At 43.9% G+C, this 27626-nt stretch overlaps 1 protein-coding gene across 1 annotated transcript; it reads right to left on the reverse strand.

The window, feature by feature from the left end:
- Positions 1 to 557: 557 nt before the first annotated feature.
- SLC30A9 (solute carrier family 30 member 9) lies at positions 558 to 26997 on the reverse strand. The gene is made up of 18 exons (XM_026699796.2): positions 26757 to 26997; positions 25177 to 25350; positions 22282 to 22335; positions 21445 to 21544; positions 19120 to 19212; positions 18185 to 18267; positions 17089 to 17147; positions 16055 to 16122; positions 14813 to 14915; positions 12993 to 13048; positions 11618 to 11753; positions 10217 to 10256; positions 8543 to 8614; positions 7908 to 8015; positions 5764 to 5929; positions 4702 to 4831; positions 3837 to 3950; positions 558 to 2974 (listed from the first exon to the last, which is right to left on the reverse strand). The coding sequence occupies exons 1-18, from the start codon at positions 26860 to 26862 to the stop codon at positions 2930 to 2932; spliced, it is 1707 nt and encodes a 568-aa protein (XP_026555581.2). The 5' UTR covers positions 26863 to 26997; the 3' UTR covers positions 558 to 2929.
- Between the last annotated feature and the right edge of the window lie 629 nt (positions 26998 to 27626).

Below are 27626 nucleotides of genomic sequence, written 5' to 3' on the forward strand. Positions count from 1 at the left end.
TCTCTCCCCCAAACTCCTCCAGAAATGAGTCTTTGCTGGTGCAGCCTCTTGGAGCAGGAGGCCTTGCAAGGTCCCAAAGACTCATTTCTGGCAAAGTTTGGGGGCGAGAAAGAAAGACTTTGGCTGCTTTCCTTGCGTGCAGCCAAAAGCAGAAGAAGAAAGAAGTGGAAAGAAGCAGCCCGGTGGCCAGGCAAGGTGCCTGGGGTGAGTGGGGCAAGTCCTCCCCCTCCACCCTTTCTCCCCTCCCCTCACTACCTCGTGTTGTTTGCAATGCAAGCGACGCAAGCCTTGTGTTCCCGCGGGCCATGTGGGCAGCAAAGTCTTGTATTCCTGCGTAGCCTGGATTAATTGCTTTGGGGGTGACATGTCTCTGTGGACCACCAGTGGTCCCTGGCTCACTGGTTGGCCACCACTGCCATAGGCTGTCCCACATGAGAAAGTCTAGATTTCTGTGCCATCAACCAAATGCTAAAGAGAATGACGCTTAGGGTTGTGTGAGAACCAGAGCTTCAGTTAGAAATTTCCCCTCCCGAAGACCAAAAACAAGGAGACATCCCTTTCGTTCTAAATGTACAGAACAAGGTTTATCGGGTAGACGCTAATTACATTATGTACAGCCTTTTTCCTGAAACTTAAAAAAAAAGACCCTAAAACACAGCATCATTACATTCAATCATGCATAGAAAGGTCAAAAACGCTACTTAAACGCAGGAAGTGATTATTTTTCTCTTTTTTTCCATATTAAAACCAACCTGGCACATTTCGGTCGCCACACATAATTTGTGCCACGGCTTAATATTATTATTTTTAAACAGGATTGCAAATTCATGTCCGCGTATCCAAATGCCCCCTCCCAGTGTTTTTTTTTTTTTTAAAAAGGTCTTTGCCTCCAGCCAAAGACCTCTCGGAAAGAAACTCACCCACACATGGATAAAGTACATCGGAAATGGAAGCTTCTTTTGCAAACTGGCCGTTGGTGACTTCAGTGACGTGGAGCTGGCCCAGAAGGTGGCGCATTTCTCATGCGGCTACGGCGCTCAGATGGCGGTTTCCTTCTGCGAAGTAAGTTCGGCGGCTCCGATGCCGCAGACAAAGATACCACCTAGCCATGATAAAGGTGGCCGGATCGTATACCAAGCCTTCCAATAGTAGTGGGAATGCATGCGTAAAACACCATCTTTACGAGGTTGGCTTCAGAGCACGTGCGCCAAAGGTGCTCTGTTTTTTTGTTTGTTTGTTTGTTTCCCCAAGAGTCAACTGAACTTTCCTGGTTTTTCTTGGGAAGATGTTTGGCTTCTCATCCAAGCTGAAGAAGCTTCTTGGATGAGAAGTGAAAACGACTTCCAAGAAAAACCAAGGAAGTCCAGTTGACTCTTGGAAAAAGCCCCTCTGGGACAACCATGGCCTGACAATCTCCATAAACTTCTATGAATGACGATCTCCACGGACTTCAGACCACATCTTTTTCCTGACTTATTTATTTTTGGAGGGGGGGGGGGGGAGCCCTTTAGCTCATGATCTGCCCAACTTTGGCAGTTTGGATCTCAAACGTCTTCCAAGCTGGCCCAGTGCACTACATGGAATGCTCAGGCACCCCTTCTCTTCTTCTTCTTCCTCTTCTTCTTCAGAGGGAGCCCAAATAGCTGGTACCATTGTCAGTAGCATCCTCATTCCTCGGGAAGAGATAAGTCATGTTCACAGAGGCTCCCTCTGCCATTCGCAAACTCTACCAATTACTAAATACATTCAGTGTTCAAGATGAGATCCAAACAGTCCCTTAAGGTGCTGTTTGGTGCCATCCTAGTAAGATTTTAATTTTTAAAAAATCAAATCAAATCAAATTAAAAAAATGTATTTAAAGTTATCAGGCGTTACTTTCAGATGCTACTCGAACAAATACGGTTGTTTTAAGAAGAGCAGGAACTAGCGTTTATGACATATTTTTCAACAGGGCACATCCTCTCTCAATCTAGTTCTTTCCAGATGGGCTGCATTACAATCCCCACCCTTGTCTGGGGAGCCCTGGAAGTCCACCAATGCTTGGAGGGCACCAAGCTTTGGAGAAGGACCAGTTTGAACATCTGGAAAGTTCATCCCGATATTCCTTCAGGCGTCTCCCGCAAAATGATTATCCAGCGTTACCCAAAGTCAAAATACAATGAGATTTAGAACAAGGGATCGGGGTCTTTTGATATCGCAAAGTCAACAGCTGGAAGAGGAGTGCAGAGGTTAAAAACTTTCCAAATCTTCAGCCTACCCTTGAAATTATCCCAAGGACCGCTCCAGGCACCTGCAGCTTTTATGTACATGGTTAGGGGGAAAAATCTCCTCCCCAAATTTGTCCAGATCATCTGGGTCCAAAGCTATAGAGTTTGCAAGGAGCAGCTACAAGGTCATAACGCTGAGCCAGAAGTATTGGGAAGTATTCATCTCAAACCATCTGAAGGGGGAGCTAGAACGGGCAACGCTGCAGACATCAAATTCAGAGAAGGGGGGTGGGGGGAAACGAAAACAAAAAAACCACCAGCAGATAAAAAAACTACAAAACTAGAATTCTTCAAATTGGACTCTAAGAGAAATGCAGTCTTCAAATGGGAATGGTTTTGCGAACCATATTAAAAAAATACTCGAAATAGGGCAGTAAAATAGATAGGGTGCATTTCCCCCAAAACAGAAATGTAAATAACTTATTTAAAGTGTCTAGTTGCAAATTGTTCTACAGATCCATGTTAAGAGGAAGCAAGCAGCTCTAAGTAGCCGGTTCAAAGAAAGCCATAGCCGAATCTGGGTGTAAACCGATCGGCGTGAAAATCAGGGAACTTAAAAAAGGGTGTGGTGTTTGGAGATCTTCAAAGTTTCAGCCGGTGCCCGTCCTCCAATTAGCTGATCCAAAACAGAGAGAGATCTGAAAAAGTTGATTCCATGAAGACTACAGTATTTCCAGATCTACGTGCCGTACTTCTGGATTCAGTTTCTGAAATGGAATTAATTAGGTTTACTTAGCTTAAAAGACGTCACATTATCAACATTGAAGCTTTCAACACACATAAACACATGTAGACAGAGATAGATAGATAGATAGATAGATAGATAGATAGATAGATAGATAGATAGATAGACAGATAAGATGATATACAGATATAGATAGATAGACAGATACAGACAGACAGACAGACAGAGACAGACAGATAGGCAGGCAGAGTCCTTGACTTACAAGAGTTCACTTAGTGACTGTTCAAAGTTACAAAGCATGAGATAAGATAGAATAGAATAGAATTCTTTATTGGACACACAAGGAATTTGTCTTGGTGCAAATGCTGTCAGTGTACATAAAAGACAAGATACCTTCGTCAAGAGTCAAGAATCATCAGGTACAACACTTAATGACAGTCATAGGGTACAATAAGCAATCAATCATGCTAGGAAACAGTCAATATAGATCGTATATTTATAAGCGGATGTGGGGTGCGTGGGGCAGCTCCACCGTGCCCTCGCTTGATTTTTACACCTGTGCCTCGCCCAACCTCGTACAACCAAAGGTGAGTGGCTCTTAACTAGGACTTACTTTGGGAGTTGGGCTTATGTTAGGCGCAGGTGTGAAAATTGGGCTAGGGCTTGTTTTCGGGATAGGTCATATTTTCAGGGAAACCTGGTAGTTCAAAGCTGAACACCAATTAAAGCGAACTGAGCACAATTTTTTGCCTTCTTTCTTCTCCTGAAATATGCTTGCTGTCTTCTCAGAGCCAACAGAGATTTTCCCCGGTCCAATGTGACTATCCAACTTACAATTTATTCACTGGCTTGTACAATTGTTTGGCCAGCTGGCCGCTGCTTACCTTGAGGTCTTTTTCAAGTCTGTCCACTTCTGCTCCCAAAGTGTCAATGATGTTTTCCCCGTGTTTAAGCATAAACGCCTCTAAATCTTCTAGAGTTTTCACCTGCTGGATCTCCTGCCATCAGATCCAAACGTAAAAAGTTAGAGCAGTGGTGGCTAACCCTTTTGGGCCCCTGTGCCAAAAATTGAGCGCAGGCTCGCGTGCCAGGACCCAGAAGGCAATGCGCACGCCCCCCCGCGCATGCATGCACTATCCCCCCTGCCCCCTTACCTGCAGTGTGCCTCCCACCTGTTTGAGGCCTTTTTCAGCCTTCCAGAGGCTTGAGGAAAGCCTCTGCAGCCTTTGCTGGCCGAAAAATGGGCCTATTTAGTCACTTCTGGTATTTCCAGAAATACAGGAAGTGATGAAACGGGCCTATTTTTCAGCCTGCAAAGGCTTTCCTCAAGCCTTTGGAAGGCCGAAAAAGGTCTCAAACAGGCTAAAAATCAGCTGTGAAACACATGCAGGCGCAGCGAGGTAAGTTTGCCTGTAGCTGGCGTGCTGGCACAAATGGCTCTGCGTGCCACCTCTGCGTGCCATAAGTTCGCCATCACGGGGTTAGGAAAACGAAAAAGGATCAATTATTGTCTGGCAAGGAACTTTTTTTATTTCTTCGCTCTTTTAAGTTACTTTCCAGGCTTTCTCTCACCTGAGCTTACCTAAGTGACACTAAAAAAAATTGATATAATAGTAGACTGGCGTTGATGCGTGCAAATCTAAGGGGCTGAATGCCATAGAGAGGCTTAATGTTCACCATGAACATTTAGACCACCAGATATTTCCCCCCGTTTTGAGTAAAGTGCAAAGATGCATCAGCTTAACGTACTTGTAGGAGTTGCTCAATGTCTTGTTTCTCCAGGTAGGACCGAGTGACCACCCGTCCATCAAAGTCCACTTCCGCTTTGAACCTCACTTTGTTCATTCCCATATCTGTAGCTTTGACATCATGGATCGCTCTGAGATAAATAGGAGGGTGGCGACAGGAAGCAAAAAAGACAAACAGCCGTTAGAGGAGTTTTTAAACACACACACAAAAATAGAAAACATTGGCAGGAGGAGGTTTCTCCGTTCTCCCTCTTAAGATTTCCCTTCCGTGAAGTCCTTGATGCTCTCTGAGCTGGATGGTCTTCTTGCAGACGTTTCATGACCCAGTTAGGTAATGTCATCAGTGCTCGAAGGGAGGGAGCAGGGTTTGCCAAATAAAAAGGCAATAAAAAGACCAAAACACCTCCTCACTAACAATCAACACCCAGATGAGCTTAAAAACAAAATTAATACTAGATCAACAGTCAAGAAGTAAACAATGCCCCAATTAAGGAACTACCAACTCAGATAATCAAACAAACAATGAACAATAGCCTAATCAAGGAACCATCCCATAAACACTGACAGGGCAAGCGCACCTGTACACAAACAAAGAACAAACCCCACTCCCTTTTAGCACTGAGGATGTTACCTAGTTGGGTCATGAAACGTCTGCAAGAAAGCCACCAAGCTCAGAGAGCACCAAGGACCCCATAGACTTTCTCCTCTCTGCAAACCACACTCCCTTCTTGCACTGATGATGTTACCTAGCTGGGCCATGAAACGTTTGCAAGAAAACTACCACGTTCAGAGTATGCCGAGGACCCCATGGTCTTTTCCCTTCTCTCTGCAAACCACACTCCCTTCTTGCACTGATGATGTTACCTAGCTGGGCCATGAAACATCTGCGAGAAAACCACCCAGCTCGGAAAGCATCAAGGACCCCACAGTCCAATCCTGGCCGACAAAGATTCCCTTGGAAATTTCCCTTCCACGTTTTCAACGTTCTGCTCCAATTCTATTCTGGTCTATCCTAGCCAGTTCACCGTTGGGGCTACACGGCTCTCCCACGGAGTCCTCTTACCGGACTGCAGGATCACATTCCAGTAACTCAGTCAGCTTCTGAAGCCGGTCGGGCTGGATGGATCTGCCCAGCAGGGCTTCTGTGTTAGTGTAGATGAGGAATGCCGACACCACTCCCAACAAAGTCCCCACGCCCAGAGAGCCCAAACTGTCATAGTAGGGATTACCTAGAGGGGGGTGGGGGAGGAGAAAGAATATCCCAATATCACCCAATGAATATCACAAGTGGAAATTCTTCCATGTCTCTTTTCATCTTCTGCTATCGGGAGATACAAGCTAATAAAAGCATCTCAGGTTCTTCCTAGACAACCCCACAAACATATCCGGGGGGGAAGAGAGGTGACACCAGCTTAAGCGGGTGCCATTTTAAAGATGAATGCATTATTTATTAGGCCCCTCACATCCTGGACGTAAACTGTTTTCAATTTCTCCCCTCAAGATGATGCTGTAGGGAACTGCATGCCAAAACAACTAGACACAAAGACAGTTTTTCCCACCCTACAAAACCGCTCGGATAAACAACAAATTCCCACAACACTCTCTTACGCCCTGAGATGACAAACCACCTTATAACCATTTGTCTGAAATGGAATAGAGTTTCCTGCCTAAGCAGGGGGTTGGAGAAGAAAACCTCTATTCTATTCTATTCTTTATTCCGATATTCTATTCTATTCTATTCTATTCTATTCTATTCTATTCTATTCTATTCTATTCTATTCTATTCTAATGCTATTCTATTCTATTCTATTTATATTCCACTCTATTCTACCGTATTCCCTATTCTATTCCCTATTCTGTTCTATCTAGTTCCATTGATGGCGAACCTATGGCACGCGTGTGAGCATTTGTGTGGGCACGCGAGCCCCAGCCAAACTTACCTGCATTGCGCATGCACGCACCTCCCAGGTGGTTTTCGGCCCGCCTGAGGCCGTTTTCGCCCTCCCGGGGGCTCGAGGGAAGTCTTTGCAGCCTCTGGAGGCCAAAAAACAGACCTGTTTCGTCACTTCCAGTATTTGGAGGGGGCAGAAAACGGGCCCATTTTTCGCCCTCCAAAGGCTGTAGAGGCTTCCCTCGAGGGAGGCCAAAAAAGGCCTCAAACCGGTGGAAAATCAGCTGGGAGGTGCACGCATGTGCAGTGCAGGTAAGGAGGGGGTGTTGCATGCACGTGCATGGGATGCATTGCATTGTGGGTGCTGGCGTGCATGGGCTTTCAGCCCACAACAAAAAGGTTCACCCTCACTGTTCTAGTCTCTTCCCTTATTCTATCCTATTCTATCCTATCCTGTCCTGTTCTATTCTATTCGCCTAGTAGGGCTGTATTACTTATTATCCTTCTCATCTCTCCTACTATTTATTTCCTTAGATTCTTATGACTATAACTTCTTCTTGTATCTCATAGTTTATGTTGATTGCTTTTATTTAGTGTCCTATTATGACTTATGTTGATTGCTTATTTAATATCCTATGGCTATCCCTGAGTGTTGTTTCCTATACTTTATGATGATTGCATTCTATGATGATGATCATGATTTATCACTTTGTTGCTGGTCTGGACACTGAGAGCTTCTGCACCGGAGACAAATTCCTTGTGTGTGTCCAGTCACACTTGGCCAATAACGAATTCTGTATTCTATTTATTCAGCTGTCAGATTAGACTGGATTAATCAGGGAGAGAATCCTTCGTGAAACATTGCCCTGAATATGCACGGATTTACCATGCATGTGTAATTTCTGGATTTACTAATTAAAAAGGCTTGTTTTACTGGAAGAAGGGAACCATGATAATTATTTGGGAGGCGGCAATAATCATATTTGTAACTGCTGCAAAGAAGATCAGTTCTTTTAGACATTCTTTCTTTCTCCTCTTTTCTTCTCTTTCTTGGATTCCCAGTGTTTCTCAATTCCCCTCCCCCCCACCTTTTAATACCTTTTCCTTTCTTCTAATTTGTTCTTTACGTTTCTGCCGATTTTAATAGCTGTATAAAACTCTTTCTCACTTAAAAAAAAAGAAAACTATGTATACAAACAAAACAGAAAGTATAATTGATTTTGCTAACTACAGAAAAATGATTCCAGTTTTATTGCCATCTAACAAAACCCAGCCTGGCTTTCACCTACCGCTCTTCACAGAACACAAGGGCTCACCTGTTAGGGAAGTCAGCCCCATACAGGTAGCAGCTAGCGTCACACCAAGAACGGCCGCCGTATCTTCTAACAACACAACGTTTGTGCTGGGATCACAAGCCTGAATAACTGAACGTTAAAGGAGAAATTAGCAGCACACCGATACAATTTCAGGGAGGTGTGTACAAATAGATTGTAACTGTCATCATAATCGTTTCCTTCTTTGCAATACAGGCAGCTCTCGAGTTACAACCACAAGGGAGCCCAACGTTTTTGTTGCTGAGTGAAACATTTTGAGTTTGGCCCCATTTTTACGACCCCTCTTGCCACCGTTGTTAAGCGAATCCCTGCAGCTGAGAAGTTAGCAAGGCGTTTGTTAAGGGAACCGGACTTCTCTCGTTGACTTTGCTCATCAGAAGGTTGCAAAAATGACGTGAGCAACGGTCGTAAGTGTGAACCGTTTGCCAAGCACCTGGATTTTGATCACACAAGTATGGGGAACGCTACAAAGGTTGTAACTGTGAAAAAAAGGGGCTTTTTTCAGTGCTGTTGTAACTTTGGACGGTCAGTAAATGAACTGTTGTAAGTCGAGGACTACCTAAGTTACTGAGAGTTATTCAAGCACATTAAAACAAGGAACGTTAAAGCCTACATACCATACTGGTAGAATGAGAGTCCCTTGCTTCGAGCACTCCTTCGGATTTCGTTGATGGCTACCAGAAGAGTAGCTGTAACAGCATCAATGTGATGACCCCGGGTGGGATACAAAAGCAACAAAGTCACAAAAATCAGGTGAAGTCCCTTTAATTCTTTCAACTGGCTTCAAAGGTCCAATTATCATTAACTGGAGACAAAAAACTCCCCCACAAACAGTTGCAAAAAGGAAGAAATTCCATTCAAACTCAAAACACATATAAATTATAAATAGAAAAAAAACTAACACAAACCACACTGAAGCAATGAATGAGACAAGGCAGGATAAGGGCTTGAAGACGACCACAGATATCGAAATACACACACTGGGAAAAGACGCCAGATTCAGATAAGAACTGAAAGACTAGAATTATTTCACACTTTGCTTCCAGCAGTGGGCCATGTTTAGTTTGTCCTTTTAAACGGTCCTCACTGCTGCGGCCCATGAAGGGGATCAAGGCCCTTTCCTCCCCCGTAGACCACGCCATTCATGTTTCTCCCTTATCCGCTCCTCCCTGCGTGGCCTACGATGAAGAGGGGGTGGGCCTGGGTCTTCCTCTGACTGCCCAGCCGGCTTGTGCCCTTCCCCAGTTTCCTCCACAACCTCTGGAGCCACACTCCCAATCCCTGTCAGCTGTTCCTCCTCTCCTTCAGAGTCAGATTCTAACAGGGGCATGACAATCGAGACAATTGTTTCATTAAAGGAGACAACAGGAAAAAACATCTCACATTCCCACCCGCACAGATTTATTATTTTCTTTTAGGGGGGTAAAAGAATCCGGAAAAATTACCACTTAAAAATGGGAACAGAACTCTGAAACAATTCCTATTGTAAACCACCCAGTGAGGTGGATCAGTGAGATGGGAGGCATAGAAGCTTAACAAATAAAATAAACACAAATAATTCTGAGGATTTATCTCAGTATCATTTGCTGGCACATAAGATTTGGGATTTTCTCTAAGTGCCCAATTCAGTTTTGGCTTCCCAAGCCATTTCCCCTCACAGCTTAAACCTGGACAGAAAAAAAGGAGGGGTCAGTCCAGATGATCTCACGAGCAAGAACCAACCAAACATAATCCGGAGCGGGAAAAGCTTTGGGGCCCTGAGAGATACTCTTGGGCTGGAATCAAGGGTTTCGTGGACTTCATTCACACCAGGCTCCCTAACTTCAAGGAAGTAACAATCCTTTCTGGCTAACAGACAATTAACCAGGATCCAATCTGAGTCGGTCACTGGGACCAAAGATTTAGATTTCTAAAGATTTGTGCCGGAGCCCATTTATAGGGAACTTTTCTCTTAGCACAGTGGCCTTTGGGCTGTTTTGCGTGTGGTATTTATATGATGCCTGGTGTGTAGGGGTGTTTTTAATTGCTAATTGGGGTGATGATAGCTGGCTATTAAGTTGATAATCAACCAGCTTGCAGGAAAACTGATCATGTAAGAGATCACTGGAATATAACCTGATACTATATCATCTTTTTAATATTGGGGTCTGTTTTTTTTATTCGTAGGTATTAAACAACAGTAGTCTGACGGGTCAGAATGCTAACGTCCGTAAAAGACTTAATTTGTCTAAAAAAAAATCCACTGCATGCTTGTTAAGATTTGACATATTTTTTTTCTGAAGGCAACATACCTCCTTCTGAGACCAAAGATCCTGCTAAAATACAGTAAGCCTGAAAAGAACAGATAGGAGAAAGAAAAAAAGAGATATTAGTTGTGTATAATAACAATAACAATAATCTGTATACGTCATACTAGTAACTATCTGTTCTGACCCAAACCTGGTTCCAAGGAAGCAAACACGAGACAAAGGTAATGGCACAACCTTTTAATGTTTCTTTACGAATCCTGTTCCTTCACGGTTAAAAGGCTGCTTCAAACCAATTAGCTCAGATAAGAGCCTTGCCAAGGTTTTGCAAGGCTGCCAAGAACACCAGATATTACTAAGCAATAATTCAAAGACAAAGAGTCTCCAAACACCAACGCAGATATTCCAAATGTCCACCAGGCTCGAGTACAAAAGCTTCTTTGCTTCCTGCAAAGAACTCCGGTTTCTCAGCTGACTGTTATGCCTTAAGGGAGGGGCCACCACCTTGCAGCCTTACTCCCTAGTCGCCCACGCTGCTGCAGCTGCTCTTTCCTTCGGGCAGCCCTGCACGCAAGGCACTTGGCACAGGCTCCTCAGGGTCCTTTGCATCACTGCTGCCAGCCTCCACAATCTCCGAAGGTAGCACTCCACTCCCTGATGGTCCTGGCCTCATCCCTGCATCACATGCAGGCCCCTCACCTGAGTCCTCGCTCTCCGAGCCCTCAGCCGTCCACACCTGCTACTGGCGAACCACAACACTATCTGTATCTTGAGATGGGATTAAATTCTGTCTGCATATTTTTGCATTCTGGTCACTAAGCTTCAGACATCCGAACTCTGCTCTCCAATTTAATAATTATTTCCCCAAATGGTGCAATAGAGCACCAGTGCTTACCACATTCTATAGTAGCTTGATTTGGGCTGCAAATAAATGAATGAAGATGTGTGTTTATCAGTTTGTCTGTCTACCTATAGCTCCCACAATGTGTGTGTGTGTGTGTGTGTGTGTGTGTAAGAGAGAGAGACAAAATGATGTATAACTGTTGAACATTCATCCATAGAGAAATAAAGGCAGCCCTTTATTAAGTTCATTTAGTAACCATTTAATTTAGTAACCACTGGAAAAAAAAGAGGACCGTTTTTCACACAATCAAAATTCCTTCGTCACCTGATCGAAATTCAGATGCTAGGCAACTGACTCATATTTATGACGGTTGTAAGTCGGGGTCATGCGATCCCTTTTTCTGACCTTCTGACAACAGAGAAGCCAGACTCACTTAACAATTGTGTCGAGGAAGGTCGTAACTGGGGGAAGAATTCACTTAACAACGGTCTCCCCTAGCAACAGAAATTTTGAGCTTGCCTCATTGTTGTCTTGAGATTTAAATGGGGAGGGGGGGAGCCGCAGAGGATCTCATGGCTATCCCAGAGCAAAACACAACGTACCCAAAGAAGGGATTCTATCGGCTGAGGATTGAGTAGCCCTATAATCCCATGATACCACGAGAGACCAGCCCCCATCATGAAAATGCCGACGCCGCTAATCAGGGAGGCGATGTAGCGCATGTTGGTGAAGCCATACCTGGAAGGAAAAGAGGGGCCGGGGGAGAAAAATAAAATCATCGCTGTGAACTAAGGAAGGAAAAATGGAAATGTCGGAGAGCAGAAGGCAGCAGAATTGAGATGTCGTTTGGAAATCCACTCGGAGCGAATGAGGGACAGACCTCCGAGGCAAATCTGGACTCGGGATAATGCAATAATTAAAAGCAATAGAACTTAAAAGCCAGCCCTCTCTAAGTGGGTTTACAGAGACATCTGTATTTTCCCCAACTATCTTGGCTCGTCATTTTACGGCACCTCGGAAGGAAGGACGGAAGGCTGAGTCTACCTTGAACTGGTTAGGATTGAACTGCGGGCAGTGAGCAGAATCGGCCTGCAATTCTCCATTCTAACCACTTGTGCCACCACCTCTCATGTGGATTTTGCTCTTTATTAAGGCTATTTTACATCCAGCAGTTTTCCTAATCCTGTTTTAGCTTAAATCGGGGGGGAGAAGAAGAAATAGAAGGGGAAGAAATAGGAGGAGGAGGAGGAGGAGGAGGAGGAGGAGGAGGAGGGAGGAGGAGGAGGAGGAGGAGAGGAAGCAGCAGCAGCATGGACTTCAACTCCTAGAATTCCACAGCCAGCTGTACCCTTTCAAGAAGATATGGAGAAGAAATAAGAGGAGGAGGAGAAGGAGAAAGAGGAGGAGGAAAAGGAGAAGAAATAGGAGAATACAAGAAGAAAGGAGGAGGAGGAGGAGGAGAGGAGGAGAGGAGGAGGAGGAGGAGGAGGAGGAGGAGGAGGAGGAGGAGGAGGAGGAGGAGGAGGAGGAGGAGGAGGAGGAGGAGGAGGAGGAGGAAGAAAGAAAACCCAATTAAGTCCAGTTGTCTCTTGAAAAAGCTCCTTTGGACAACCCTGACCTGGATGACTGAGAATCTCCACAGATATTTTAAAAAGTAACCATGATTGTAGGGAGAAAAATCACATGGAGAACTGGGTGTTTGCCACATATCGATGTTTCTCAACTTCGGACAGCCTGATGACACGTGGCCTTTAGCTTAGTCTACGTGGCTTCAAGCTGTCAAGAATGAGAAATTCTGCCAGAGATTGTCTTAAAGCATCAAGAACTGTTGCCTTTATGTTCCCTAACGGTTAAGTTATTGCACTGAATCTGAGGTTTGGCTAAAATGTCTGAAACACAAGACAGATTTGGGCTTTTAAAAACAAAACAAGTTCAGAACAATTTCTGGAGAACAGAAAAACGGTTCAAAATCCTTACGGGTGGCTTTGATCAGGTATCCTCACTGACTGGCTGATCCCCAATGCGAGCAAGGCCTGTATGGGAAAAAGAAAACCACCACCACATTATTCAGCGTCTTGAATTTCAGTTCACATGAAACAAAAACAGGTCAATTTGATGTTTAATTTTAGAAGGTTTCACCGGAGGAAAGCAACTGCATTAAAGTCTATCAATTTTTACAATCATGAAAAGGCCATGCAGGTAATCCTCAAGTTACAACAGTTCATTTAGCGACTGTTCGAAGTTACAACGGCACCGGAAAAACATGACTTATGGCCATTTTTCACAGTTACCACCTTTGCAGCATCTGTGATGATCCGGGGCGTGACACAAAAATAACCAAGGCACAAAAATAGAATAAATTCCCTTTAATGCCTCCAACTTGGCCCCGCTGTCCAATTATCCTCGGCTGGAAATCAAATTCTTAAAGAAAAGAGTTTACGGAAGGAGTAAATGCAGTCTGCAATTAAAGTAAAGTTAATTCGAAATAAAAAAAACCCCAACACAAACCACACTGAAGGAATTACTACGACAGGCAAGGATGATTAATTGCAGACTTTTACCAGATAACGCAGCCACCCCAGTTGGGAGGAAGGCAAAACACAGATAAGTGCTGACAAGAATAAAATATGCTTTGCTTCCAGCAACTTTGCCATGCGCAGCTTGTCCTTTTAAGCAGTCCTCCCAGCTGCAGCCCATGAAGGGGATCAGGGCCCCTTCCTCCCCCGTAAACTATGCCATTCACGTTGCTCCCTTATCCGTCCCTGTGTGCCCTAGGATGAAGAGGGAATGGGCCTGGATCTTCCTCTGACTGCCCAGCCAGCCTGTGCCCTTCCCCAGTTTCCTCCACAGTCACCAAAGCCATATTCCCACTCTCTGTTCCTCTCTCTCTCGGAGTCAGACTCCAACAGGACCATGACAGCATCCCCATTTGGTCGTGTGATCAAAATTCAGATGCTTGGCAACCGGTTCATACTTACGACCGCTGCTGTGTCCAAAGGTCACGTGGTCCCCTTTTGCAACCTTCAGACAAGCAAAGTCAATGGGGGAACCCGGGTTCACTTAACAAGCCGGTTACTAATGTATCAACGGCAGTGATTCGCTTAGGAACTGGCAAGAAAAGTCGTAAAATGGGGGCAAAACTCACCGAACACCAGAAATTTGGGGCTTAATTGTGGTCATAAGTTGAGGACTACCTGTACACACAGCATACCGTATTTTGAGAAATGGTCAGAATCTCCCCAAAACCCCAAAAGCATCAAAATGATCGTAAAATTGGGGATAAGGATATTAAGTTAGCCGCCAAGACTCTGACCCTCTAAAATTGAACACTTCCTGTCACTTTTGCCCCCCCCCCCCATTTTTCATTGACCCATCACACCTCTTACACCCACCCCTCACCCAATGAAACTCAGAGGTAAATCTCGAGGCAGCTGTTAGGTTTCCAAGGGATGAAATCCATTTAAAAAGAAAAGAGCAAAGTCCCACCTTCCAAAATACGTTTCTTTTATTTAGGTAAAGCATCAAATTGGCAAATTCTTTTGTAATTCCGGATCTGAACACAACCCGGAATTACACGACATAATATCGGAAATTAGAAACAGACCCCAAAAGTCACATTCCCCAAGAGAAGTGAAATATCTGCGGGCGGGGGAACCGCCAAGGTCAGACTCCCGTGTTCGCCCCTGAGCTGCAGATATTCCTGTTCTGTTGCGAAGTCCAAAAGTTTGGAGAAACCCAACCGCTTGCTGCATCCTGTCAACTCCCCGAGAAGCACAACACGGCAAACTGTTACTTACTTGATTGCAGGTATCAGCTAAGGAATGTATGGCTTCGGAGAACATGCTGGCAGAACCTGTGTAGACCCAGGCAAGGAGCTTAAAGAAAAAATTCAGGCCATTTCTGTGGAAGGAGGGGAAAACTATCGTCACAAGGTGGTAAAGACACACTCACAATTTGGGGGGAGGTGGGGGAGGGAGACTCCACAAAATACACAATGACCACCCTTGCTCTTGGATTGACAAATGAGATTACTGAGACTGACGAGCTACGTTCACAAAGCCATGCATCTGGGGATGAGGAAGTCAAGTGGGAGAGCTATCAAAATGTTGAGTAGGGGTCCAAGTGCAGAAAGAAATTCAAAATACACGGCAGCCTCCCGCTTCCCAGTACTGTGCAAAACCCCTTCTGTTTATCCACGTCGGGCACCGTGGTCTGCTCCCCCGGCCTTAACCGGATCCCCAATAGATGGATGCAAATCAGGTTAAAAGAGAAAAAAGAAAGAAAGAAATCTGGGCAGCATTGTGACTGCACCACGTGCGGGGAAAGAGCGAAAGTTGCATGTGAGAAGGGAGCACAAAATATGCTAGCCAACAACGGTTCCTGCTTTCCAAAAAGCCTTGTTTTGAGAAATGGGAAAGGCTCCATCTGCACTGGATCTTTCTCCGGTGTATAAGGCAGCAAGCACGTTTGGACTAAATCCTGAAAGCACTGCCTTAAATAACAACGTGAAAGCGATGCAAACATGGTCCAATAATTTGCAGGGAAAAAAAGATGTTAATTAGGATAGGGCTTGGAAGGGACCTTGGAGGTCTTCTAGTCCAACCCCTTGCAGGAGACTCTATACCACAGGTAGCTTGTCTTTGACTCTTTGGTGCTTTCTGGCCCCTTTTACTTACATAAACATTGCCTTGACCCCTTACAACTTGCCTCCACAAGTTGTGGGTGCTCCAACACTGGACATTTTAAAGAAGAGATTGGACAGTCATTTGTCTGAAACAGTATAGGGTTTCCTGCCTATGCAGGGGGTTGGACTAGAAGACCTCCAAAGGTCCCTTTCAACTCTGTCATTCTATAGTCTAACATTCTAACTCAGCCCACCTTCAAGCTTTCCTTTCTAAACTGAAATTCTGATTTCCGATACAGCCATTATGTATGACAACACAATAAAACCGTGTTGAGCTGTGTTAAGATAAAGCTTTGCAGGGACTATGTTTAAGAGGCATAAACAACCTAAAGAAAAGAAGAAGACGGAGACTTACATGCAAATAGCAACCATCACCACTTTTCCTGGTCCGCTCAGAAACACTGCTGATGCTCGGGAACGTGGCTGAATGAAAGACACAAGCATGTAGCTTAAGACAAACCACACGCTTCCCTGTATGTATTTCACAAACAAGGCAACGGTGATACAAATATGATTTCAGATATTGCCTACTAGCTGGATACTCATGCTTCGCTACGAAACTATGTGGTGGGTGTTAGGAATGTAAGTCACCTAACAATTATTTGGGTTGGAAATATATAAACTAGGATAGACATTTTAATACTATGTCTTTAAGAGCATGCTAAAACTGTAATTGGGTGTGGTTCCTCAAACGGCCATAAGATGGAGCCAGAAACCTGGGTTGTTTTAGTCTCAGTGGGTTTCTGTTTCTTCTGTTGGAGAGAATTTCCGTTCCTCCTAATGACTGTTACTGATCCTTGATGTAAGTCTGTTACTGAGCTGTTTTTGATACTGGACTTTGATATTTGGATTATCCCTGAACTGAACACTGACTGCTTTACCTGTGAATGACTTGGACTGCTTATCTTGGACTGTGCTTAAATGTTTATGAGAAGCAAAAACCTACATTTACTGTACAGTGTGCCTGGGTGCTGTTTGTGTGTTATTTTTCACTAGTCTCACTACGTCTCCCTGTATGCACTCATTCGCCTAACGGGGAATTACCTCAACAGTGGGGCTTATTTTTTTGGGAGGGAAATGGGGGGGGGGATTGTGCCTCTGCCTACCAGCATCCATCGGTATTCACCTGGCTAGGTCCTGTCAGTGTGTGAGAGAAACTGCCAGCCAGGAAGATAAATGTTCTAGGAATTTTGAAACTAGGTTAGTGGGACGGAGGGGGCAACTTTTGCTAGGCAGGGAAGGAAAAAGCAATTATTTGGATTTAGATAACAGATTTCACGCTCAGTAAAAGACAGTAAAAATTATTAAAGGAACACATATTGCTCATTACATCACTACTTACAAATAAGACATCAATAGGCTTTTACAACCAATGTTAAAAAAAATCACCTTAGTTTCTCCTTGGAAATTTCTGTATTCTCTCAACAACTTCTGACTTCTAAATAATTCTGTAAAAAAAAAGAAGATGGAAGAAATAATAATACTGACAGCAATAACAACTGCTCTTATGGTCAAGAAAACTGGAAATCAAAGTACCTCAAAAGATCTGAGAAGTGACTATTCCGTCAAAGCTAAAATGTCTTTAATAAAGAAGAGCCAAGAATTTGTGTAGCAGAATTCTACAGCTCTTACAACGTTTACAGGAATCAAATCCACTGTGGCCACCCCCCTGTGCAATTTTAGAGTTATTATTGTAAGAGTAAACCTGGCACCCAGACAGTTGTCATGACTCCCTTTAATCTGGCACAATACAGCTAAATTAAAATTAAAGCTTTCCTTCCTTGAGTTACATCTACTTGTCCCCTTCTTTACTGCCCCTTTCTAACTTTTTGACAGAGGATAGCATAGCTTGTCCCAAAGTGCTTTTTCAGGAGGCAACTGGACTTTCTTGTTTGTTCTTTGAAGATGTTTCCCTTCTCATCCAAGAAGCTTCTTCAGCTCTGACAGGATAATGGGGAATGGAAGGGTTTATACTCCTTACAGACAGCTGGTCATTTGCATCCTTTTAGAAGGTCGCTGAAGCACTTGGAAGTTTATGTGTGTCCTCAGAGTCACCGGAGTGGTGCTCCTGGTTCCTGTAGACTCAGGTGACCCTGAGGACACAAACCTCCAAGTGGCCTCAATGGCTCTTTTAACCATCCCATAATCCCTTGCTGGGTAGAGTCTACCTGAGTATTTACTGGCCGGATGCCTTTCCTGCCGCCAATGCGGAGTTTTATTCCGCAGATATATTCTCAATGTGCCCTGAGAGAGAAATACCTGCCTCTAGCTAGGATCGAACTCACAGCGTCCTGATTGTGAGGTGAGAGCTCCACCTCTAGGCCACCGCACCATTCATCAACCCAGCCTCCCTTGCTCCCAATTAAATCTACTTCCAGAAGATCTTAGGAGCCACACCTAAAAGCACAATTCCATTAAATACACCGCTGGCTGCCCCGCACAATCAAAACTATGAAGCGCTTCCAGAAGCGTGTTTTACACTTACTTTCCATGTATTCTCTTTCAGCTTCTATGCGCCTTTTTCTCTCTCGGGCCAGAGCTTCGGGGCTTCCCCAGACTTCTATAGACCTGTTTTACAGAGTGGGGGGGAAAGCTATAGATCCGACTTGCCAACACTTTGGACTATGGAAAAAAGGGGAATATGGGATCTGCTCTCTGGAAGGTGAAATACGTGGGTGTGGAAGTCAGACATTTACCTGAGCGAACAAAAGAGGAGGTTAGCCAAGCTAAGCTAAGGATAGAAGGGAAGGAGCCCGCTAATTTTGAAAGAAGTTTTTACTCATTTAATCAGATTTCCTCCCAAATGCTGCTATCCGGATGGCTTGGGAGCTCTAATGGCAATTTATCTGGATGACAGCAGATATAACACAATGCAACCCTCAATATTTCCCCCTTGGATGCCTTCATGAAGACAGCAAGAATCAGTGATAGATGCACAAGCTGTGCTTGTCTCTTAAGTGCAGCAGGTTGGAAAAAAGAGAAACCGAAAAGCGTTGTTTATATCAGGGGTCTTCAACCTTGGCAACTTTAAACCTGGAGGACTTCCTCCAGGTTTAAAGTTGCCAAGGTTGGAGACCCCTGGTTTATATGGATTAGCCGAAATGCCTTTGGCAATGCTTTTATTCCCTTTTATTTTTAAGAGTCTTGTCTGATCTGATGGTCTGATTGGATGGTTGGGAAGACCCAAATGAAGCATTGCCCATTCTCTCTAAGCCACAAGTGAAAAAATAATAATAATCAGTCAATACCCTGGATTCTAAACTCTGGGTTTTATTGCCTGAAGAAACCACAACTAAATGAGAGTCAAAACTGAGTAAGTTAAAACAATTTACCAGTTAATGAGCAAATTGCGTGAACCCTACAGGAAAGCATTAGAAATTAAATCTCTACTTAAGATAACCTTTTCAAAGATGATCTTACTTAGCTTCCACTTCTGATCTCAAAAACACAGTGAAAGCTTCCGTATCGTCATGAGGGCTTCGCCGTTTGATTTTTCTAAGCTGGTCGAGGTCACTGTTGAAGGAGAGAAGGAAAAAAATTCTTGAAAGAAGCAAAGCAAAGATTATAAAGATGATCCAAGTTCATCACCTGGAAGGGGCGTCCATTTTACAGGATCCCAATTGTGGCAAGCAGGCTACTATTAAGTCACAAAAACGTTGACTAAGCACTTTGCACAATATTTTTTTGCTGACCGGCTGGGAAATTCTGGGAGTTGGAAATCCACAGATCTTAAAGTTGCCACGGCTGGACACCCCTGGTCCACATGGTTATGATCTTTGTAAGTATTGACACAACCTGGCACCTGAACTATAAAGAATATTTATCGCAATACTGTGGCTGGATTTATTTCATCATATATTCTATAATGGTTTATGCTAGAAGATCTCTTCATTCTTTTATTAAAGAACTTCCTCTTGGTTTTTAACCACTTTGCCTGGAATGAATAGATATGGTTGTATCACTTTTCTCTGCTCTTAAAAATATAAAAGCTGAATGGAGGAAAAAAGGAAATAAAAAACAAACAAAGACATTCTAGGAATTGAACTCCACAGATCTTAAAAGTTGCCTGACACTCCTGTTCTAAATTACGATTACTTCTTTTTTTAAAAAAAAAACAAGTTTTATTGATTTTACAAACAAACAAACAAGACAAAACATCATTAAACATTAAAAACATAAAACCTCTTTCCATTGTAGATCCTTACAAGGCAGGTAACATATTGCTTTATATCACATACTTATAATTTATCCCATTTCCATATAAACACGTACATTCCCTTTACCAAATTCCACATTGTTTCTCTTTAATCATTATTCAATCATATTTCCTTTCTGATTTATCTGCTATCCAGTCATCAACTTTATATTTCCCTCTGGCTTGTTTATAATTATTCTCATCTAGTCTTCTTCCGAGATTTTATTATTTAATTCTTAATTAAACACACACACATAAAACACAGACATAAAAAACATAAAGCTTTCTTCTAGAAAGTAAGTTGGCCCCAGATTACCTCTTTTTGTATGGACTCAGTTGTATTCACGCTTTTCTTATATACCATTACCCATCTTATTTACCATTCTATATCTATTATGTAACTCCTCTCCACTTTTGCCTCATCTTAATTCTGAATTACGATTACTTCTTATAGTAGCATGATAAACAATTACGGGTTTTCAAGAAACTTCACTTAGATTTTCTGTGTATGAATTGTGCCTGAACAACCCTTTTTAAAGTGGTACAGGCCTTTAACCTTGGCCACCTCAGTGTCATGCCCTTGTTGGAGTCTGATTCTGAGGGGGAGATTGCGCAGCTGACAGGGAGTGGGAGTGTGGATCCGGTGGCTGTGGAAGAAACAGGGGAAGGGCACGGTCCAGCTGGACATTCAGAGGAAGACCCAGGGCCATCCCCTCTTCATCCTAGGGCACGCAGGGAGGAATGGAGAAGGGAGCAACACGGCTTACAGGAGAGGAAAAGGCCCTGATCCTTTCATTAGTTGCAGCTAGGAGAAGAGGATATGTGGGGCATTTTACATAGTTTTTTTGCTGGAAGCAAAGCGTGTTTTATCTTGGTCGAGGTTTACTGGGGTTTTGGTGTCTTCCCAACTGTGGTTGCTGCATTATCTTGTGGAAGCCTGCAATTTATCTTCCTGGCCTGCCGTGTTAATGACTCCAGTGTGGTTTGTGTTGAGTTTTTTTATTTCTAATTATTTTTACTTTTGGTTCGGACTGCATTTACTTTCTTCGTAGACTGTTTTTTGGAAGAGTTTGATATCAAGCCAGGGATAATTGGACATTGAGGCCCAAGTTAAAGGGAAATTTATTCTAGTTTTGTGACTGTGTTATTTTTGTGTCACGCCCTGGGTCATCACACTCAGTCTGGCCACTTCCTACGCTGATAAAATACTGTTAATAGCAATCCTGAAATGAAAAGAGAGCTCCTGGGAGGTGTGATGAGTATCAAAAATGATGAGTACCAAACTAATTTTTTCTCATAATGAATAATATAATGAGCCACAATGCAGCCGAAATCGCCACATTGTTGCTGATGCAAACAATGAGTACAGGGACAAAATTTTCATGTGAAAATGCATCAAGTTTTGAAGCAGTTGAGTACCAAGGTACCACAGAATTTGATTTTTACTCTCTTTAATAGCATTTTGCACCATCCACTCGTGCTTGTAAAGTTGCAGAGTAACTCTGAAGAACACGATGTCGTTCAAATTTAAATCTGAAAGATGAACCTACCTGGACTTAAGGCAAAATTCACTTATTGCCCTCACGCCAGTGATGAAGTTATTCTTTGTGTACTTTGGTCCATATTCTCTTTTTTTAAGCACAGCTTTCACTTGAAAAGAGAGGGAGGAAAAGTATTACACGCGGAGGGTTCCTGGACCTTGGAAAGATACAAGCTGGAAGTCGACATACAACAGTTCGTTTAGTGACCATTCAAAGTTACAACGGCACTGAAAAAAGTGACTTATGATCATTGTTCACACTTATGATCGTTGCAGCATCTCTATGGTCACGTGATTTATATCCGGATGTTTGATAACTGCTTCATATTCGCGATGGTTGCAGCATCCCAAGGTCAAACTTTCTGGCAAGCAACGTCAACAGGGAAGCCAGATTCACTTAAGGACCGTGTTGCTAACTTAACAACCACCGGGATTCAATGAACAAACGTGGCAAGAAAAGTCGTAAAATGGGGCAAAACTCATGCAACAAATGTCTCGTTTGGCAACATAAATTTTGGGCTCAATTGTCGTCGTAAGTCGGGGACTCGCCTGTAACACATTCGCCAGCTGGATTGAACCCACCAAAATTTTATTCTAATTTGTCACAGAGATTACACATGACAAGACTGTAAAACCTGAAAAGTGAATCACAAACCAAAAGCAGATTCCCAGTCAGAGAGAAGTGGGAATGACAGATTATTATCAATCCAGAATGGACTAATTTAAGAATTAAATCGGATTCGGAGTCTGAATACCCTTGTCGATAAATACAGATGACTGTCTTTGGTAGCTTTATCAAAAAGGGATTCTAAAACCAGCTTAAACATATATGCATGCCCATAGTTACCTTTTACTTGAATTGGTTGCTGTGGGAAAGGAATTTGATTGATAGCGTCTCGGGCTGGAAAAATAAAAGACATGGTTATATTGCTGTGCTTGTGTTGTAAGAATAAAACAGAAAGATATTGGGACAGCATTATTTGGTAAATGGAATGGACATTGGAAGAAAGCAATTTCAATTTTTCTACATAAATCTTCCAGTGATTTCTTTCCTTCCCCGGCCTCACTATTCCGCAATTCAAATTTTAACTGGTTCACTTCCCACCAAAAAGATCCTTTAAACTGTAAGGACACAACAACAGAAACACCCATCTTATGGATAGATTGTGGTACTTCATCTTAATATCAGAAAGAAAGGGAATGAGAGTTCTTTTAGCTCTAAAATAAAATCTTAGACAATATTACTGATTTTATGAAGAGTAAAATATATCACAGAGACATGATCAAACATCTTTAATTACCACCCTCAATAATACTGTATTGAGTTATGACCTCAGTAACGAAGCTGATATACTATTGCTGTATTCCCTGGACTGGGACAGCTGCCATATATCCGCTACTGGTAAATTGAAATTAATTCCACTAAATTAAGGACATTAGGATTTCCCCTCTGAATGGAAGAGCTTGGCAAGAAAGTCTCTTTCTGTTAATAGCAAGCACGCTTGACTCATGGCATGAATTAGTAAAAAACAGAAAACGCTCAACAACAACTTCATTTTAAGACGAGAATTTCTCCTTGAACTTGGAGAAAATAGGGTGGACAAGGCAACAATATCAGAATCATCTCTTCCATTAAATAAGCTAAACAGAATAGGCCACATCAGTTTTTATTTGTTCCCAATACATACTACAAACTTTATTTTTTTATTTATTTTGATTTGTCAATCGCTTACAAGATAATAGTTGATAATTGTTGAGCGTGCTTGAAATTGATTTGTTCCCAATAGAAATAATATGTTTTATGAAGCTGAAAGTTGGCTAAAAGTTGCTTTCTGTTCTTATCTTTGCAGCACTAAAATCAGTCACATGTTTTCAGCTGGGAAGCCAGAGCTAGAAGCCAAATTTAATTCCTTTCACACTTCCCAGTAGCATTTTCCCCTTGTAAAATGAACAGTTTGGGTTTTTTTTGGAAAAAATTAACCTGTAAACTCTGATCAGGAAAACCAGTCACGTATCAAGATGTCTTAATTGATTATTGGTCATTCAAGTAGTGTTACGTACCTTCACTCTGCCTATCATAAAAGTTTAACAAAAGCATACTGCTCAAAAGAAAGAAATTAGTCTCACTTATTTGAATAAAGGATAGCCAATCTTAGGGAGTGAAGTCCAAAATATATTGTACAGGTAGTCCTCGACTTACAACAGTTCCTTTAGTGACCATTCAAAGTTACAATGGCACTGAATAAAGTGACTTATGACCGTTTTTCACACTGATCACCATGGCATCCCGATGGTCAGATGATCAAAATTCGGCCACTTGGTAAGCGATTCATAGTTATGACGGTTGCAGTATCCCTGGTCATGTGACTTTTGTGACTTTCTGACAAGGGGGGGGAGCCAGATGCACTTAACCAGCTTACTAACTGAACAACTGCAGTGATTCACTGAGCAACTGTGGCAAGAAAGGTCATAAAATGAGGCAAAATTCGCTTAGCAAACGCCTCGCTCAGCAACAGACATTTTGGGCTCAGTTGTGGTCATAAGTCTAGGCTTCCCAGCATTTCAAAGTATTGAACTACCATAGGTAAATTAAAAAAAAGAACTTCTAGGGCAGGGGTCTGTAACCTTAAACACTCAAAGAGCCATTTGGGCCCATTTCCCACAAAAAAGAAAACCCGGAGGGCCAATAATTTAACAACCGGTGTGATTGGGTGGGCGTGGCCAACTCGACGTCACTCACTCCCACCCAGTCACCACCTAATCTGGGATATGGAGCGAGTCTCCATCCCCCGCCATCACCCTTACCTTCTCAGGCCAGGCGAGGAATGATGGAGAGAGGAGAGACCAGTCAGTGGTGGGATCTGTTCTGACCCAGGCTTCGTCAAACGTAACTCAAAACCTATTTTACTACAACACTGGGAATTACTTTCATTCCCAGCCAGAACTAATTATCAACAGTTCCCCAAGATAAGCACACGCCTGTCAGTGCTATGGAACGCTGCCAAAAACAGAAGTCTCCAATTATAACAGAAACCAACCAAAGTACCAGAAAAAAGCCAACCAGAGCTTCAAAGAGGACTCGGAATCTATCGAACTACTTTGCTTCCTGCAAAGCTTTTGTCATTGAGGTCTGACTTTTATCCCTTATGGGAGGGGCAATCACCTTCTAGCTTACTCTCGAGTCTCCCCTTCTGTTTCAGCTGCTCTTGCTTTCTAGCAGCTCTGTGCACACACACAGGGGGAACAGGCTCCCCTGGGTCCTCTGCCTCCCTGCTGCCAGACTCCGAAGGTAGCACCCCACTCCCAGATGTCCTGGCCCCATCCCTGCATTGGACACAGGACCATCGTCCAAGTCCCCTCCAGACTCCCTGACTGGTCCCCTTTCTTCCTCACTGTCTGACTCCGCTGCCGTTTGCACCAGCTTCTGGCGAACCGAAACAGGATCAGCCGACAGGGAGCTGCAGCAGAGGGCCCAAAGAGCCACATGTGGCTCCAGAGTTGCAGGTTGCCGACCCCTGTTGTAGGGGAAGCAGGATCGCTCTGTAAGAAAGCATCCTGTAACAGCGGTGCCTTCTGCCATCATGGCCAGATGATTCAAAGTTGCAACAAGAGAAACTTCTGGGTTTAAACCTGTGATTTTAATCACTTCTCTACAGCACTGCTATCAAAGAAATCTCTGGAGCGAATAGGAGCAGCTATACTGACCCCTTAAATGCAGGTCGTGTGAACGGGATTAACCTACCGGACGCTGTTTTCTGCGCGCTGCCTTCTGAGGCTGAAGAACTGGCATCTTGAGTCCTTGTGCTGTTCTTCTGATCGTTGGAGGAATATGCTCGGACTTGACTGGTGGGATGAGGCAGAGAACTACCTGGCAGAATGGCCAAGAGTCTCCCAGGTTTAATGGGTACTTGCCAGCCTGATGGAAACAGGAAAGCAGATGGTAGTTTTAGAAGGCAGAACACCTTTGGTCAATACTAAAAACCAGGTGAGAAGATGTCACGCTATTACGATTATCGAAATGTTAACTAGATAAGCCCAAAATACTAGATGTGATAACCCAGGGCATGGCACAAAGGCAACACAGTCAAATAAGCAAGAAGTGTCCCTTTATTATCTCCAACTTTGCCCCCAATGTCAAGGTTACCTTCAGCTGGAGAAAAACTCTCCCAGGAATAGCCTTTAACTGTAGAAAATTCAGTCCAAAACAAGGTATACACAAACTGTAACTTAAAATCCAAACAAACGAAACTGAAGTAATTAGCTTGACAGGGCAGGAGAACAGATTGCAGACTTGAAAATATGGCAAAACTGACACAGTTGGGAAGAGGCCAGGAACACAGATAAGCCATGACTATGCAACATAAATTCACGTTTGCTCCCAACAGCTTGCTGCACGCAGCTTGCCTTTTTTATACCGTGTTCCCAGCTGCAGCTAATGAAGGGAATCAGGGTCCTCTCCTCCCCATAACCCACGCAACTCACGTTGCTCCCTTCTCCATTCCTCCCTGCATACCCTAGGATGAAGAGGGGGTGGGCCTGGATTTTCCTCTGAACTCCCTCTCCCTTGCTCTACCTCTCCCTTGCTCTACCTCTCCCCTGCTCTGCCCAGATGGACTTTGCTCTTCCACAGCCAACAGAGCCACACTCCCACTCCCTGTCAGCTGCTCAGCTTCCCCCTCTGAATCAGATTCTGACAAGGACATGGCGCTAGATGAGCTCAAAAATTTTTAAAAAGATTTTTTAAAAGTCAAGAAAAGAACTAATCAGGCATTGTCTAATATGCTCCAGTCTTCCCTACGGTGTAATTTGAAGATTTATATTGGGTTGCTTATGAAGCCTGGTACCTAATGGAAGCCGAAGGAAAGCATGTTAATTGTAACACCAATGCCAGAAAAAAAGCCTCACACCCCAATGTTTTCACCCATGTCTCGCTTAGCAACATCAGTTTTGGGGCCCTCCATTGTGGTTGTAAGTCAAGGACCACCTGTATGATTTCTAGGAAAAATTACTGCCTGTTAAGATTTCTAGGTTTATTATTTAAATATCTCCAGAAAGGATGCCATTAACCTGCCGCTATGAATGTTTTCACCCATGCCTCTCTTAGCAACATAAATCTAGTCGTAAGTCGAGGACTCTCTGTATTACTACCCTTAATCCAGTCGTAAGTCGAGGACTCCCTTATTAATACAACCCCACCCCCCCGAAAAACCCACCCCTCTCTCCCTCAACGGCCAAGAGGAGTCCTTGCAGCTCTTTTCAGGCCGGTCAGAGGTCAGAAAACCCCACACCGGAACTCGGAGCGGCCCCGCCGGCTTCACTCACCGGGGCAAACCGGCGGGCACCGGTTCCTCCCCCGCCGCCGCAGCAGCAGACGCAGCGGGTCCAAGCAGCGCCATCCCTTCCGCTGAGCGGCCAGAGCCGGCAGCATCCTCCTCCCGCGCTCGGGCTACCGGCGAAAGGAGAAGGAGGCCAGCGAGGAAATCGCCTCATGGGTTACTCTTCTTCGCTCGGCCGGCTCTCCACGGAACAACGGACGCCATTTTGGGAAGGTGGAGTCTGTCTCGGAAGCCGGATGTGGGGGTGGAAAGGAAAAAGAAACTCGTGCCCCTCTGTCTTCTTCTTCTCTATGGTCCACCTTGAGGGGGCGCTAAACGCCGAGAGGAGCGAGAAAGCCGTGGGTTTCCCCCCCCTCTTCCCGCCTACGTCATTTCCTGTTCGTAGTGACGTTGTGGACGTAACCATTCCCTCCCTGGTTTCACCTTGCGGGAATGCTCCTCTCTTTTCTCCCCCGCCTAAAATGGGACGGCTCATTTTTACCAACGGATAAATCAGAGTTGGAAGGTACCTTGTAGGTCATCTAGTCCAACCCCACCTCCCCGCCTATTCCAAATGCTCTGGAAAAAGAATAAGTTAAATCTTGGTTAGTTTGGTCCCCAGAACGAAGTAGGGCTGTAGACTGGATAGTGGAAAGCGGATGGGTGGGAGGAAATTCCAGGCAACAAGTCAAGCTTTTTTGCCTGGAAAAAAAAAAAAACAGGACATCCATGGAGTTCAAAAGTTGTGGGGCTTCATCCCTGGAGGCTTCCAAGAAGAAGACTGGATTGTCCTCTGTCAGAAATGGTGTAGGGTCTCCTTGTTGGGTGGGGGGTTGGTCTAGATGACCCATAAGGTCCCTTCCAATTCTGGTATTCT

This window comes from Pseudonaja textilis, chromosome 6 (assembly GCF_049901715.1).
Source record: "Pseudonaja textilis isolate UNSWEBS1 chromosome 6, rPseTex1.2, whole genome shotgun sequence".
NCBI classification, from domain to species: Eukaryota; Metazoa; Chordata; class Lepidosauria; order Squamata; family Elapidae; genus Pseudonaja; species Pseudonaja textilis.